The sequence below is a fragment of the Acartia tonsa genome, chromosome 14 (genome assembly GCF_053477335.1).
Source record: "Acartia tonsa isolate MP-2025a chromosome 14, ASM5347733v1, whole genome shotgun sequence".
Lineage (NCBI taxonomy): Eukaryota > Metazoa > Arthropoda > Copepoda > Calanoida > Acartiidae > Acartia > Acartia tonsa.
In genome coordinates, this window is record NC_137273.1 from 21,965,283 (window position 1) to 21,979,271 (window position 13,989).

The following is a 13,989-nucleotide window of genomic DNA, read 5'->3' on the forward strand; positions in this document are numbered from 1 at the left end:
ATCGCTAGGCACTGAGAGAAATCACAAAAAAAATTATCTAAAACATGTGTCAACTCTTTCCTGAATTCCATGTTAAACAATTGTCCTTGATGCTGTAGTTGACTGCTGGGAAGGATGGTGTACAATTGTGTCGACAATATTCCAGAAAGATCTTCACATCCTTAGATAATGGTTATATTATTACTTAGATCTAACACTAGATTTACATGTTCTAGTAAAGTGAAACACGCAACAGGCTAAATTAAATTTAATTACTATGCCTCCCTTCAAACCTCTTTACCTCATCCCCTCAACTGATCTATAAATGACAGGGGAAATAGCAATCTAAATTGATGACAATTTTTCCCCTGTCATAATATCCAGGTATATTCTACATACAATTCCTTGATTACTCATTATAACAAGGATGACAACATCCATTTAAACAGAAGCTTAACAAGCAGATGGTCAGAAATTTTACGAGCATTAACAATTTTAGATTAAAAATGCATCTAATAATGAACATTTGTTAGAAGTTTGAACGAAAATTTCGTAAGCCAAATAATCAGTAATCAATATTTAAAAATCAAGTAATAAAAATAGGACAAGTATACCAAATAATAATCTGATCAAAAAGGTAAAAAGAACGTACTGTTGAAAATGTCATACCTAGTCGTTAAATTCTATTTTTTTAGGAGAATTTCTTGAAATCAGTCATAAGAAACTATCTAGGTAAATTGTTCTAGCATTATAAAGAAGATAAAACTCTTACCCAATAAAATAATATTTAATTTGTTTGAATCTCCTTCTCCCCAGGCTGAATTTCTGGCACGTCTAAAAAAAAGACTAAATTTTAAGTCACATTTTCACATGCGGGAATAGATTTCCAAATTATTTTGTCAATAAAATGGTCACATGAAAATATTGTAATTAATTTTCTACCTTAATCGTCTCCGAAGGGGAAAGAGAAATTTTAACATTTTGCCATGTGATCAATATATTTTATAATCATTAGTGATTAGTATTACGAAAATACGATAAATAAGTATCATAGCAGGTGTTACACCAATTCAACCTACCTAATAACTAGATATTCGACAATACTATCAGAGTTGTTATAAAGGTATATTTTCTTAAGGAAGTTGTTTATTTATACCTTATGGCAGGTGTTAAACTAATAACCCTACCTAGATACTAAATGTTCTATCATATTACCAGTATTGCTAAAAATTTTCTATGTACGGGAGAGTTTTATTTATATTTACGGCAGGTGTTACACCAATTAAACCTACATAGAAACTAGATGTTCTACCTTACAATATGTGTAAGGCAGGATCTACACACATTACCTGCTTAGTTTCTAGATGTTTTACTATACAATCAGTGTTGTTACAATGGTATATATTCAATGTTTATTTTCATTTACCAAATATTACTTCTATGGCAGGTGTTACACCAATTAAACCCTACCTAGATACTAGATGTTCTACCATACTATCAGTACAGTCAGGATAAGCAGGACAATGTTCCCTGAGAGGACAGTGGATAAAGCCAAGATGTTGGAACAGCAACAGTTTCCTGTCGGCCTCCAGTCTGTCCAAGGCTTTATACCTGAAAAATATAAAACTGTTTACAAGAAAATTCCATCAGTGTGCCATGGCCAGATAATAACATACCTAATGTAAAGTCTAATTTTGAGAGGTTATGCAGTGCAATTGGAAAAGAGGAACTAATTAAAATGATAGGCAAAACAGCATAAATCCGACAAAAATTAGGAAACGTAAACAAATAGTTATCTAAGTTACCTAGGTACCTATTCATTTTATACTTAAAAACTAAACCCTTTTGTGTCTATATAAAAGTAAAGAATTATCTATATAAGCGTTATAATATGTTGGATCTATATTTGTTCACCAATCTTATCAGACTCTTGACTGTGCGGTTTGGTCTACCTGCCTATGTTCCGCTAAATAGTCAACCAATTGTTTTATTTGTTTAAACGAAAATATATAATCCCAAAAACTAAGATGGGTGACGTGGGTAAAGGAAGTGGTAATTACAAATTTCTGATTTGTGAAAACATATAAAAGCTTTGTGTAAAAAAGATGTTTCTAGTAAGGCTCCAAAACCGTTTAAACTGTTTTTAACCTATTTTTGAATGGGGGGTCAAAAATATACTAGGACACCTATAGAATCAGACTGCAGAGCCCAAATTTGAATTAAGCCCCCAATAAACTTTTTTTGGGGGATTTAAAAATTAATTTTTAGTGTTGCTGTAATCATTTTGACCGGAGCAAAAGCTCTTTTTTTACTTCGGGTAATATTGTGGCTTACAGAACATTTTTATATAATATTCACTTTATATTGATACAATAAAAAAAACATTACTCTGTTCATTGGAAATATTTTTTTTTCCAAAACAATTGATTTCATTGAAAAATCTAACATTTACAATAAAACAAATAATTCTGAAATCTAACTAATAAGAAGCCTTGTTTTATATAATTCTTTACAATTCAAAAAAAGAGTGTTTTCACAAAGTGACTTATTTCCAATGTAGTTAGGGTGAAGCGGGGCATTACCGGTAATTTTTTCGGTTTTTTGAAAAAAAATGGGGTAAATATTAATATTTTTAAATGGGACCAAGACCATTAGAAAGCTTACGGAAAGGACTATCAGGTCCTAATAGGACGTTATCCTAGGACTTTTAGAAGTTTGTCATAATTGGACTCAAAGAAATTACCGATAAATGCCCCACGGTGGGGCATTGTGGGTAACGTCTTTTTAACCTAAAAAAAATCGATGAAAAACGGCCAAACGGCCAGTCAAACATAAATAATCATAATTAGTATAGGTTATAGGGATTATCCACAAAAATTTTCATAAAGATCGGACTATTCCTTCTATGTCAAAAATTATTTTTTTTAAAAGACGAGAAATTTCGATTTTTTTTCCACAAAAATTTTCTTAAAAAAAAAAATTTAAATTTTTTTATATAAAAAAACCTGTTCTATTCACTTTTTGGCCTAATTCTTAAAAAGCCCATATTGAATTTTAGATTTTACCAAAGAAAACCTGAAAATTGATCTTAAAAATTGAATTTGAATTTTTTTTCGACGTTACCGAAAAATACCCCGCGCGAACTTTGGTCATTTTTGAAAAAAATATCAACTCTACATTTAAGCTCTCAACGGATTTGGAAAGAGCGGGCAATTCTTAGTTCAAAAGGTTTTTACGGATCAGTTCTAGGTCTTACCAATTTTTGTTTAGGTCGATCTTTATACACCTAGGTGAAAAAAATTTTGGAAAAAAAAAATTTTCGTCCAACTTTGAGACCCAAAAAGTACCCTTAAAATTCACCTCACAAAAATTTCATTTTATACTTTTTTGTAGGCAATTTAATAAGGAACAAATTTGGTTTTATGTTTTTTTCTGTCAGTCGATTAGAACATGGAGATAAATGTCATTTTCTGAAGGTGGGTAAAAAATTACCGGTAATGCCCCTTACCGGTTAATGCCCCGCTTGACCCTAAATATTTTTTATTTAATTAAAATGAAAAGAATGAAAACCATACACATAAAAGATACATACTTTTTAAAATTATTTTAAAAGATAAGTTTGAATAATCTTATTTTATAACACATTTGTATATGTGACAAAAATAAATTTGTTGTATTGCATAAACATTTGTTGTCATTTAACCCTTTACAGCCATTTTTTTATGTTTTTAAAATAAGTGAGAGAACACAAACATGTTAATGTTAATTCGTTGATATATTATAAAGAATTAACTTTATAGTGAATTTTTATAGTAAAATCATAAGGCCTAATTTTACTCTATACCAGAATACAATATTTATGAAGCAAAACACTCTAAAAGCTACGAATTTTACCCAAATAAAAAAAGACCTTTTGCTTCAGTCAAAATGATCACGGCAACAGTAAAAATTAATATTTAAATCCCCCCAAAAAAGTTTATTGGGGACTTAATTCAAATTTAGGCTCTGCAGTCTCATTCTACTGGTGTCATAGTATATTTTTTATATACGTTTTAAAAATAGGTTAAAAACAGTTTAATATCCGCTGGATTAGAATCAGTTCTCAGACATACTGAATTATCATGTATAGCATCGTATTACAGACAATTTTCTACGAATGTTAAAATGAAAATCATAAAATAAATGGCAGTTTTTCTAGTCCCGAATTTATTTTTCAATTTAATATCCGCGGAAAACTGTCTACCATAATACGAAGCGATAAATAAATATTCTTAATTTTTTACCTTCCATCTTCAGATAAAGCTTCTGTGATGTCCAAAATATCATCATGAGTAACTGTTCCTGCAGGACTAGATCTAAAATAGATAGATAGATACTAAGATAGATAGATAGATAGTAAGATAGATAGATAGATACATCAATAGGTGTAACCTTCCTGAAGAATTAAATATAAAATAGATAGATAGTTAGATAGAAAGACATTATTGTAAATGGGGTATTCCTGTCCAGTTTTTTGTTTAGGAATGAATATGAATATTTCTTACCCGAGGGAATAAATGATGGACCGATAGGTCATCATTTATTCACGAGAAATATATATTCCTAAACAAAAAACTGGACAGGAATATCATTCTCATTTAAACAAAAAACTCATTTTTTTATGCTAAAATGTGGTTTAATTTTGGTTTTTAATTTTCATTTATTTCCCGGCTATGATCATTTTTATCCCTGATATCAAGTTTCTTTTAATAATTAATAAAAATTCAAAAATCTTCCAAAAGAATTTGAAAATCTTCTAAAAATGACTACCTCGGGGAAATAAATGGTTACCTCCGGGAAATAAATGAATATTTACATCCACTATTTAAGGGGTTGTTTATATGGGAATGGAAATTTAGATTTGCAGGGCTAGATAAAAGATAGATTGATAGAAAAAAAGTAGTAAGACAGAAAGAAGCATAGGTTAGATAGAAAAATAGAAATAGGTAATATATAGTGAGAATACTTAGGTAGGTAGTTACTTAAGAAGATAGAAAATGTGAAAGGAAGATAGGTATGAATATGAACAGGCCAACCGTCATAAAGGACTAAATCTAAATGAAATAGATAGATAGAAAGACCAGATATAAAAATGTAGGTAAAGATTATGATTAGTTAATATCCTCAGGATTAACATATTTAACAAATAACTATTAAATCTTAAATATAAAAATACGTCTATAGGTTCTAGAATAACCCGCCCCCCCCCCCCCACTCCACCCCATCTACTAAATCTTTTACATACCCCTTTTTTTAATATGTTAAATTCTTAATGGCAAATTTTCAAATTTTTACCTGAATTGATAAAAAATATCTGCTTTCTCCAGTAAAAGCTCTTGGAAATTTCTTTTTGACCTAAAACAAATAGAAAATTAGATATTACATTTGTTTATATTGACAAACCTGAAGGAAAAACATAAAACGTGATCTTATGATTTTTGCTTCATTTCAAACCTTTAATGTAAAGGTACAAAATTGGGGTTGTGTAATGTATAGTTTAGTGCTGAATTTAAAATCCTGCGTTACAACCAAGAGACAGACAGAGGGAAACAACGCTTTATTAGAACACGCGTGGCATGTCAAAAATTGTACCTTTGAATTAAATGCTTCTGATGGATGTCATAAACATTTTGAATTTCTTCCTCTGACAAAGCCTCAAAGCATTCTCGCCCAAGAAATAATACTCGAACCTAAACACAAATTGAACATGAAACGGGTGCCCCCTCTATTCTTTTAATTTTTCAGGATATGACAATTAAATATGTATAATTTAAGTGATTTTAAAACCCCAATAGGGAAAAATTTTATATTGCTGCGAGGTTGAAGGCAAATAAACATATACCTACTATACCTGAATTTTAAAAATCATCCTTTTTATTAAAATAAACAAAGTTTCCCCTATGCAGTGTACATGACCCTTGCCATGACTATTCCCAACAATATTTCTATTTCATGTCTATCTACTGAATTATAAAGAAAACCTCGTTTTTTTATAGACATCATTCCGCGGATAATAAAATGAAAAATTATTAGATGCATTTTAATATTTTATACCTCATCTAATGCTTTGCCCGGAGTAACACAGCCAGTATCCTCTAATAACTTCTTAAAATCTTGACGCAATCTGCAATAAACATTCCTAAATGAACAACTTGTAAAAGTAACAGGATGTGTGTCTTTTGTAGCTTAAGACCTCGCTAACCGCTTGACCGATAGTATCTCCCCTTACAGTGAATCTTCTAAGCTAAAGAACATACAATAAGGTACTCACAATTGAAATTGATTTACGCCCGCCGGCGCAGAGTGCCTTGTTTAACATTGATGAATTTAACATTTAATCAGGGTTCTTAAGGGATAAGACAATGGAAAATAAATTGATATACTTCCCAAATAATGAAAAAACAAATTACCCCTTGTAGATTAAAATTATTGGTTTTAAAGTTTTGACACTACTAGTTTGTGGGGAAAAACAATCAAATTCAATAAATAATCCCAAAGCTTTTTAAGCCCACTAAAACTTTGGGTACCAGTGCAGAGTAATTTATAGTTTAATATCCCCTACCACCCTGCTATTTGAATTTGATACATGCATTGCAAATAATAATAAAGTGAACTTACCTCTTTGGCATGCTAAAATAAATATAAAAGCATTTAGGTATTAATTAAGAATATAATAGAACAGCTTAATTGGTAGTGTCAACAAAATTTTAAATAATGCTTTAGACTTTTATTTATGAATAATAAACACATTTCATTAAATTTAGGACTTTATGCTGTAAATCCCACTTTTGTTTTAACAAAAATGACTTCGCCCCTAGTATTTAGGACAAGGCATTTTACTATACACAAGGCTGATCCAGAAAAGAAATATCCTAATACCATCCCAGGAGCAATGCTAAGCTTCCATAATATTTGTTTATAGATTTTAACGAGCAAACAAAAATCGTATGGAATCCTATTATATAAAGTAGTAACGGCTTTGGTTTGTTCCATAAGATCTCGCATGTCAATGTATCTATAGAGTTCTCCAGTTCTCTTGGGGCGGTTTTAGGCTATTTTTATTTATTTTGCAATTAAAAGTCACCTGAGTCTTTTTTGGTTGTGGTGTAATTGGTTTAGGAGATTTTTATACACAGTTTCTGCTTCCGTGGAATCAAGCACGTCGAAAGGTATCCTTAAAAATAAAAATTACATCTCTTATAAGAAAGGACCTTTTGACTCGGCGGTTAACATCATAGTGCCTAATCGAGCACAGTAATGAATTGAAAATATGATTGGGTGGTTAGTTTTTCATGTGTTTGTAGTCTAACTCAGATATCACAGGTCTCCTTAACAAAACCTTAGATTAAAAAAAATCTCCAAAGAAACGGACAACAGGGCCTTCAAATAGGGTACAGTGGTGGTCAGAATCCGTTGGAGATTAAATCTTAGCTGCTCCTTCTTGCCAGATATTGCAATTTGAAGTTTTGTGGTAAAATTACAAGAATTCCAAGGATATATGCATAAGTGAACACCTTAATTCATCAAATAAAAAGGATGAGTTTAACATTTGAGGAGTTTATATGTCTCTGCATATGTAAACTACACAGTCCCTCTCCATTTAGAAAATTTTAATACTTTAAAGAAATTATTCAATGAAAAAAGTACATTGTCCAGTTTACAACTTTAAGCTAGAAGCTGTTACCTTATAACCATTAGAGAAAACCTCAGTTTAAGTTTACATATAGCTAAAGTTAATTTTTAAAATACTCTCACCCCCCCCCCCTTCCTTCAACCCCCCCTTGCAACCCATAAATTTTAGGGGGGAGGGGTTGGGCAAAGTAATAGTATTATGTTTTACTCAACTACTTGAAGTATTGTGAGAAAAAATTACATGTATGATTCTTAGGCCCAAAGTTTCTGGAAATATTGATGATTCCCCCCCCCCCCCTCCTAATAAAATCTAATTGGAAGGGGGTGAAGGGGCAGAAGAGTTCTTTAGATATCACTAAAGAAATACATAAGCTTTAGTATTTAAACTTTAGTAGGCATCAAAATATCTTACAAATATTGCTGCAACAAACCCCCTCCCCCCTTCTTAGACCACAAATTATTAGGAGGGGGGGCAGTGGATGTGGAAAATACTCTTGTGTTACTTTGAAATCACTGAATTACATTAAGCTAACTTTGGATTCAAGCTTTTTTAGGATATTAGTTACTTTTACAAATATTGCTGAATACCCCCCCCCCCCCCTCCTCCATCTGCTGAAAATAGTGGCTAGTAGCAAAGGTAAATAATATTGTATGACTAGAAACCTCTGGAGATATTCAGGGTTAATATTTTAACTTACATAGGCCTGTATTTACTTTTATAAACATCTATTCCAACTACAACCCTCCCAATCTAGTACAATTATTTTGCTGCATAATCTCCTTCAACCTATTGGACTTATAAAAGAAATATTGTCAACCCATTTCTACTTCCCCAAAGCAAATTGGAAATCTAAAAGCTTTATTCCAAAGTTTGCTCCTTATTGCTATAGTGGTTCTGAGTAAAACACAGGTGGTAAGGTTGTTTGGAGGGTAGCTGGAGAGAGAGGGAGAGGGCAAGCAATATTCCAATATTTTTTATGGGGGTGGAGGAAATTGTGCAGCAATTTAATTTTTCTGGATGGGGTTGGTTGAGGTTGGGGTAAAGTCAGCAATATTTGTTCGAGTATGAAGTAATAATGGACCTACTAAAGTTTAAATCCAAAAGCCCTCTATATCTTGAGTAATCTCAAAGTAAATCACAAGGGTATTGCTATACTCCCTTCTATTACTTATTTGGAGAAAGGGGGAGGGGAGATTTTAAAGCAATAGGGAGGGAAAGGGGGCCTGGATGGAAGTTTCAGCAAAACTTGTAAAAGTTACTTTGACCTACCAAAGCATATCTTAAAGGTTTGCTTTGCTGCTATAATTCTAGTGGTTTCTTAATAACACAATATAGCAGTACCCTTTCAACGGCAACCCATCCCCCACCTTTCTCTCTTTACAAAATGTTATGTTTTTGATTTATGAGGGGAGGGGAAGAGGTCAGAAATATATGTAAAAGTGCTTTGGGTCCTACTACAATATAAATCCAAAAGCCTATATATATCTTTAATAGTTTTTTAAACACATTGGAATGATCTTCTGTCACCCCCCCCCCAAATTAGGTTTGGACGAGGGGAAGGGTTAGAGAAAGTGGTCAACATAATTTCAACAAATCCTTACATAAAAATTTTTCCCACTATACTTCAATTAGTTTTTGAGAAACACATAATAATATTACTATGCTACCCCCCCCCCTTCACCCTAAAGTTTGTAGGTTGTGAGAGTATGGGGGGGGGGGGAGCAGTTTTTTCTACTAGTTTTAGGGTAACAGCCTTTAGGATAAAGTTGTAAATTGGACAAACCTCTTAAGCTTATAGTACCTTATTTTTTACTCTTATTGAAGTTAAAAACATCACTTATAGTAGTAAAAATTGTTCTAAATGGGGATGGAGTTTGTAGTTTACATATTAAGAGATATCTAAACTCCTCAAATGTTAAACTCTCCCTTTTTATTTGATGAATTAAGGTGTTCACTTATGCATATATCCTTGGAATTCTTGTAATTTTAGGCATTTTTACCACAAAACTTCAAATTACAATATCTGGCAAGAAGGAGCAGCTAAGATTTAATCTCCAACGGATTCTGACCACCACTGTACCCTATTTGAAGGCCCTGTTGTCCGTTTCTTTGGAGATTTTTTTTAATCTAAGGTTTTGCTAAGGAGACCTGTGATATGTTAAGTTATATTGGATACGTAGCCCCGGAAGTTAAGCCCTGCAGGGTTAGAGTCCCCGAAGGCCTAGTAATTAGGCATAAGAAAAAACCTCCGTTTCCCTACTTTTTTTTCAAAATTAAAAAGATGAATCAGTGCTTTAGGCATTTTTTGACCCAACGACTCTGAGAAAATGTTTAAAAACTTTAGGTAGGTAATTAGACAATTTAAAGAGCAATGTTCCTTCTCTTAGTAAGGGGCTTAGTTTCTGTATTCTGTATGCAGAAGGGGTAAGAGGTATCTGCTCCATATACGTCTAAAATAGGGGGGGGGGGGCCGGGGGGTTAAAGGGTGTTACCTCTCTCAAACTTTAAAAAATCTCATTTTACCTCCCTTGGATGTATATTTTCAAATTTGACCCTGCTGAGGGGGGGGGGGGGGGGTAAAAAAAATATGTGGTTGGGGGGGAAAAATGTCAAAATTAGGAGAACTGAAAGCATAAGCATTTTTTTTCTCCATTTTTCTCACCTTTTTGTTGAAAAAAACTAAAAAAATATTTGGGAGGGGGGATAATATGAGTAAAATAAAGAGTTTTGAAAATATTTTCCATTTTATTTCCTTCCTTGCTGGAAAAAACTAGGAGGGGAAAAAAATAAAAAAATTTGCAAAAGGGAAAAAAAATGAATCTTGTGCAGAATATACACCCCTGTTACCTCCCTCAAATAATAAAAAAAATACATTAGATTACCCAACTCAAACCTTTGAACCCGTCCTTTAACCCATTCGAAAAAAGCTTGGTGATAAAATCTGTTATATCATACCTGTCTTCAGAAGAGTCTCCATCAAACAGGTTTGCCTCCATCCAGGTTGTGTCCTGAAATAAAAATAAAATTTTGTCTCTTTACTCAAAAACCACTAAAGGATATACCTATAGAATACGTGGATTCTCGCATACCCTGATAAAAGGTTTCTCCCAGTTGGCTAATATAAAGATAACACCCATAACCCACCCCCCACTCTTGACTTTACCCTTCCCCCCCCTGACCATGGAAGAACGTATTGACCAATGTCTGAGGACTGTATTATCAACCTAAATTGACGAGAAAAATTCCCATGTCACTATATCTACGTATTTAATATTTTGCAGATATTTATAGCCAGAAAATCTCAACAGCTGTTCTTACATTAGGAACCAGTCAAGTACAGTGGGGGGCGGGGGGGTGTTAATCAACCCCAGGAAGATTGATGTGCACTCAGATGATCTTTGGTAAGGGGTATCTTAACAAAAAAGAATTAGTAGTCTCTTTTAAATATAGTAGCCCAGAAAATCACCCCCCCCCCCCCCCCACCCTCTAATGCAAGGATTGAAGATAGACTTATAGATGCACACACAGACAAGAATTAAATATAGCGTAGCTTTACTACTAAAAATATGGTTAGGTCTGTGAATGTAGTTCAGCTACTACTAGATAGAGCTAACTTATTCATAAACCACAAATAAATAAATATTTTACTATTTTTAGATATTTCTTTCTATTGCAAAAAGTAGCTTAATTGGAAACTTCAAAAAATTAATATATATTAGCTGTAAAATATGTCAATGTAAAAATAACCAAAAGGCAATTTTTGTTAACAAACATCCTTACGAATTCAAGGCCATTTTTTTGAGAGACGCGTCGCGGAGAAATTTTAAACTAAAATTGACGAGAATCGCTTATCTATTTATAGATTTCTTATCTTTTCATGTGGCTTTAAATAAACAAATTCATTTATATTGTGACTTAAGTTGTAAACAAGATGACAACATCCATAAAAGCAAAGCATAAAACAAAATCTTATAAATGATCAGTAAAGAAGGATGACAACATCCATAAAAGCAAAGCATAAAACAAAATCTTATAAAGGATCAGTAAACAAGGATGACAACATCCATAAAAGATAAGCTCTGAAATGGTAGAACAAACGAACAATATCACTTGTAGAGTGTTAGAATTGAATAATCAGAATATAAATGCATAAATTCGTAACAAAATTTTAGGTAATTTTGTTGAAAAACTGCTTAAATACAGGGAATGTTTAAGTACATACTTACATTTTTAGGACTTGACTATAGAGAGGCTCCGCTTATAACGTTGTACTTTGTTGTCCGAGTCATCAGTATGCAAAAATCAGATCAATCGAATTATCATATCAAATAAAAAATTTGCTGTTATAAAAAAGTTAAAAAATCAACATGTTTAATATGGACGTACAGACATTCTGGTAATGATTAAAGAGTTGCTACGCTTTCTAAATCCTACCTAACTATTACAGAAATCACCATGCAAAGTTTGAAATCAATAGGACAATTCTAACATGCCGAAATTAACGAAAAGAGCTACCCTTTACGGACTGACGGACGGACCGACCTCAATTATAGAAAAGCTACGTTTATTGAAATCGATGGGACAATTCTAACATGCCTAATTCAACGATATGAGCTATATGTTACGGAGGACGTAAGGACCGAATATAATCGTAGAAGAGCTTCGCTTCACAAATATGTTGTTATCAGTTTTACTGTATGAATGTGTTTATTTTGATGATTTTAAAATTTTAACAAACAAATGTATTGTGATATAACTGAAATTTTCAATATGATACTGTTTTAGTTTATAATTGTGAGAAACAAAACTATCATCATGTACACTAAAATTATTGGTGGAAAAGAATAGACACTGATACTTTTCTAAACTTAATCAATGGGATGAGATGGGCGTTTTTGAGATAAGCGGTTTTTGAGATAACCCTTTTTTACCCCCTTCACGTTCAGCCCCCTCCCCCCTAATCCCAGAGGAGAAAATTTGTTCCTTACTAGAATTCTTAAATTTCAGGGATCTAAAGGGATAAGAAAATGGCCGATAAATTTATGTACATTCCCAATGATGATACTCAAAATTACCACTTCTGTAAATTACAATTTAAGTGGTTTAAACGTTTGGATACTGAACTTAATGAACCAACTGATCACAATTCAATAAAAGTCCCCAAAGTTGTTAAGCCAACGAATAAGAAAACGTTATTATAAAACTTTGGGGACTATTGTAATAAACAGCTCAATGCACCCTCCCTCCCTGCTAAATTGAGATACCCTACCTTTCATGGGTAAAATAAATAAGTAAGAATGGACACAAAGGTGTAGTCAAGATACTATTACAATTCTTAATTCATAATAAACTTTATACATATTAATCATTTTTTAATAAAGATTGTCTTAAATAACCTAGTATTAAATGATCATGTTCGTATCTAAATTTAGACTCAAATATCACAGCAAAAAAAGAATCTAAAATACTATCTAATTCTAGCTAAAACTAACCAAATGAATTAAGAAAGGCATATTTTATAAACAACATCTAGCGTTGGAAACTTAAGTTAACTTGTATTAAAAAGTATCAAATTACTTGATTATAAAGATAAGAGCCAATTACAACATTATGCCAATTGAATTCTCTTATCAATAAAGATAACAATTTTTAAAAGCGGAGCTTCTCTATAATTGAAGTTAGTCTGTCTGTTCGTTAGGGATAGCTCTTATCGTTAATTGAGGCATGTTCGAATTGTCTGATTGATTTCAAACTTTGCATGTTTGTTGATTTCTGAAACAGTTGGGTACAATTTATAAATCGTAGCAACTCTATCATCGTTACCAGAAAGGAATCCATGTAAAACATGCTGATTTTAACTATTTTTGTATGAAATAATTATCCTAATTATGTGATTATTGGAACATTGATTACTATGACAACAAGGTATGATAAAATGTAGGTGTCCATAAGCAGAATTTTGCAAAAAATTTTGTTTAAAATTATCAATTATATTCTAGGTTCTTAATACGTTCTGACACTTTACAAGTTCCTACCTACCGTCTAATTTATGAGCTTCGCTTTTATGAAGATTGTCATCCTTTTATTAAAAAATTATATAGCAATAACACAGTAACAGATACTAATAAATTGTAATTCAATAAAAATATACCTATACTTTTTAACAGTTCTAATATATTTAAGAAAACAATGTTCAAACAAAAAATTTTTTTAATAGAGACAATTATTACCTATTGTTTCTCATATAGGCCCAGGTATTGTTTGGGCTTTATTATTTTTTAATTTGAAACTTGGGATAGATTTAGGCTATTTTACCCTTCCTTCTCTAGATGCCATTG

The 13,989-nt window shown here is 32.1% G+C and overlaps 1 protein-coding gene across 8 annotated transcripts in view; it reads right to left on the reverse strand.

Moving 5' to 3' along the window:
• Nucleotides 1–13,989, reverse strand: part of RhoGAPp190 (Rho GTPase-activating protein 190) — a 77,735-nt gene that overhangs the window by 51,323 nt on the left and 12,423 nt on the right. For 7 of the 8 annotated variants that reach the window (XM_080148205.1, XM_080148206.1, XM_080148207.1 and 4 more), the window contains exons 17-25: nucleotides 10,607–10,659; nucleotides 7,103–7,192; nucleotides 6,073–6,157; nucleotides 5,611–5,708; nucleotides 5,314–5,373; nucleotides 4,263–4,334; nucleotides 1,450–1,590; nucleotides 752–813; nucleotides 61–160 (exon numbers count right to left, since the gene is read on the reverse strand). In XM_080148205.1, the coding sequence (XP_080004331.1) occupies nucleotides 61–160; nucleotides 752–813; nucleotides 1,450–1,590; nucleotides 4,263–4,334; nucleotides 5,314–5,373; nucleotides 5,611–5,708; nucleotides 6,073–6,157; nucleotides 7,103–7,192; nucleotides 10,607–10,659 (761 nt within the window). The remainder of the gene's footprint in view (nucleotides 1–60; nucleotides 161–751; nucleotides 814–1,449; nucleotides 1,591–4,262; nucleotides 4,335–5,313; nucleotides 5,374–5,610; nucleotides 5,709–6,072; nucleotides 6,158–7,102; nucleotides 7,193–10,606; nucleotides 10,660–13,989) is intronic. The other variant, XM_080148204.1, reaches the window with a different exon arrangement.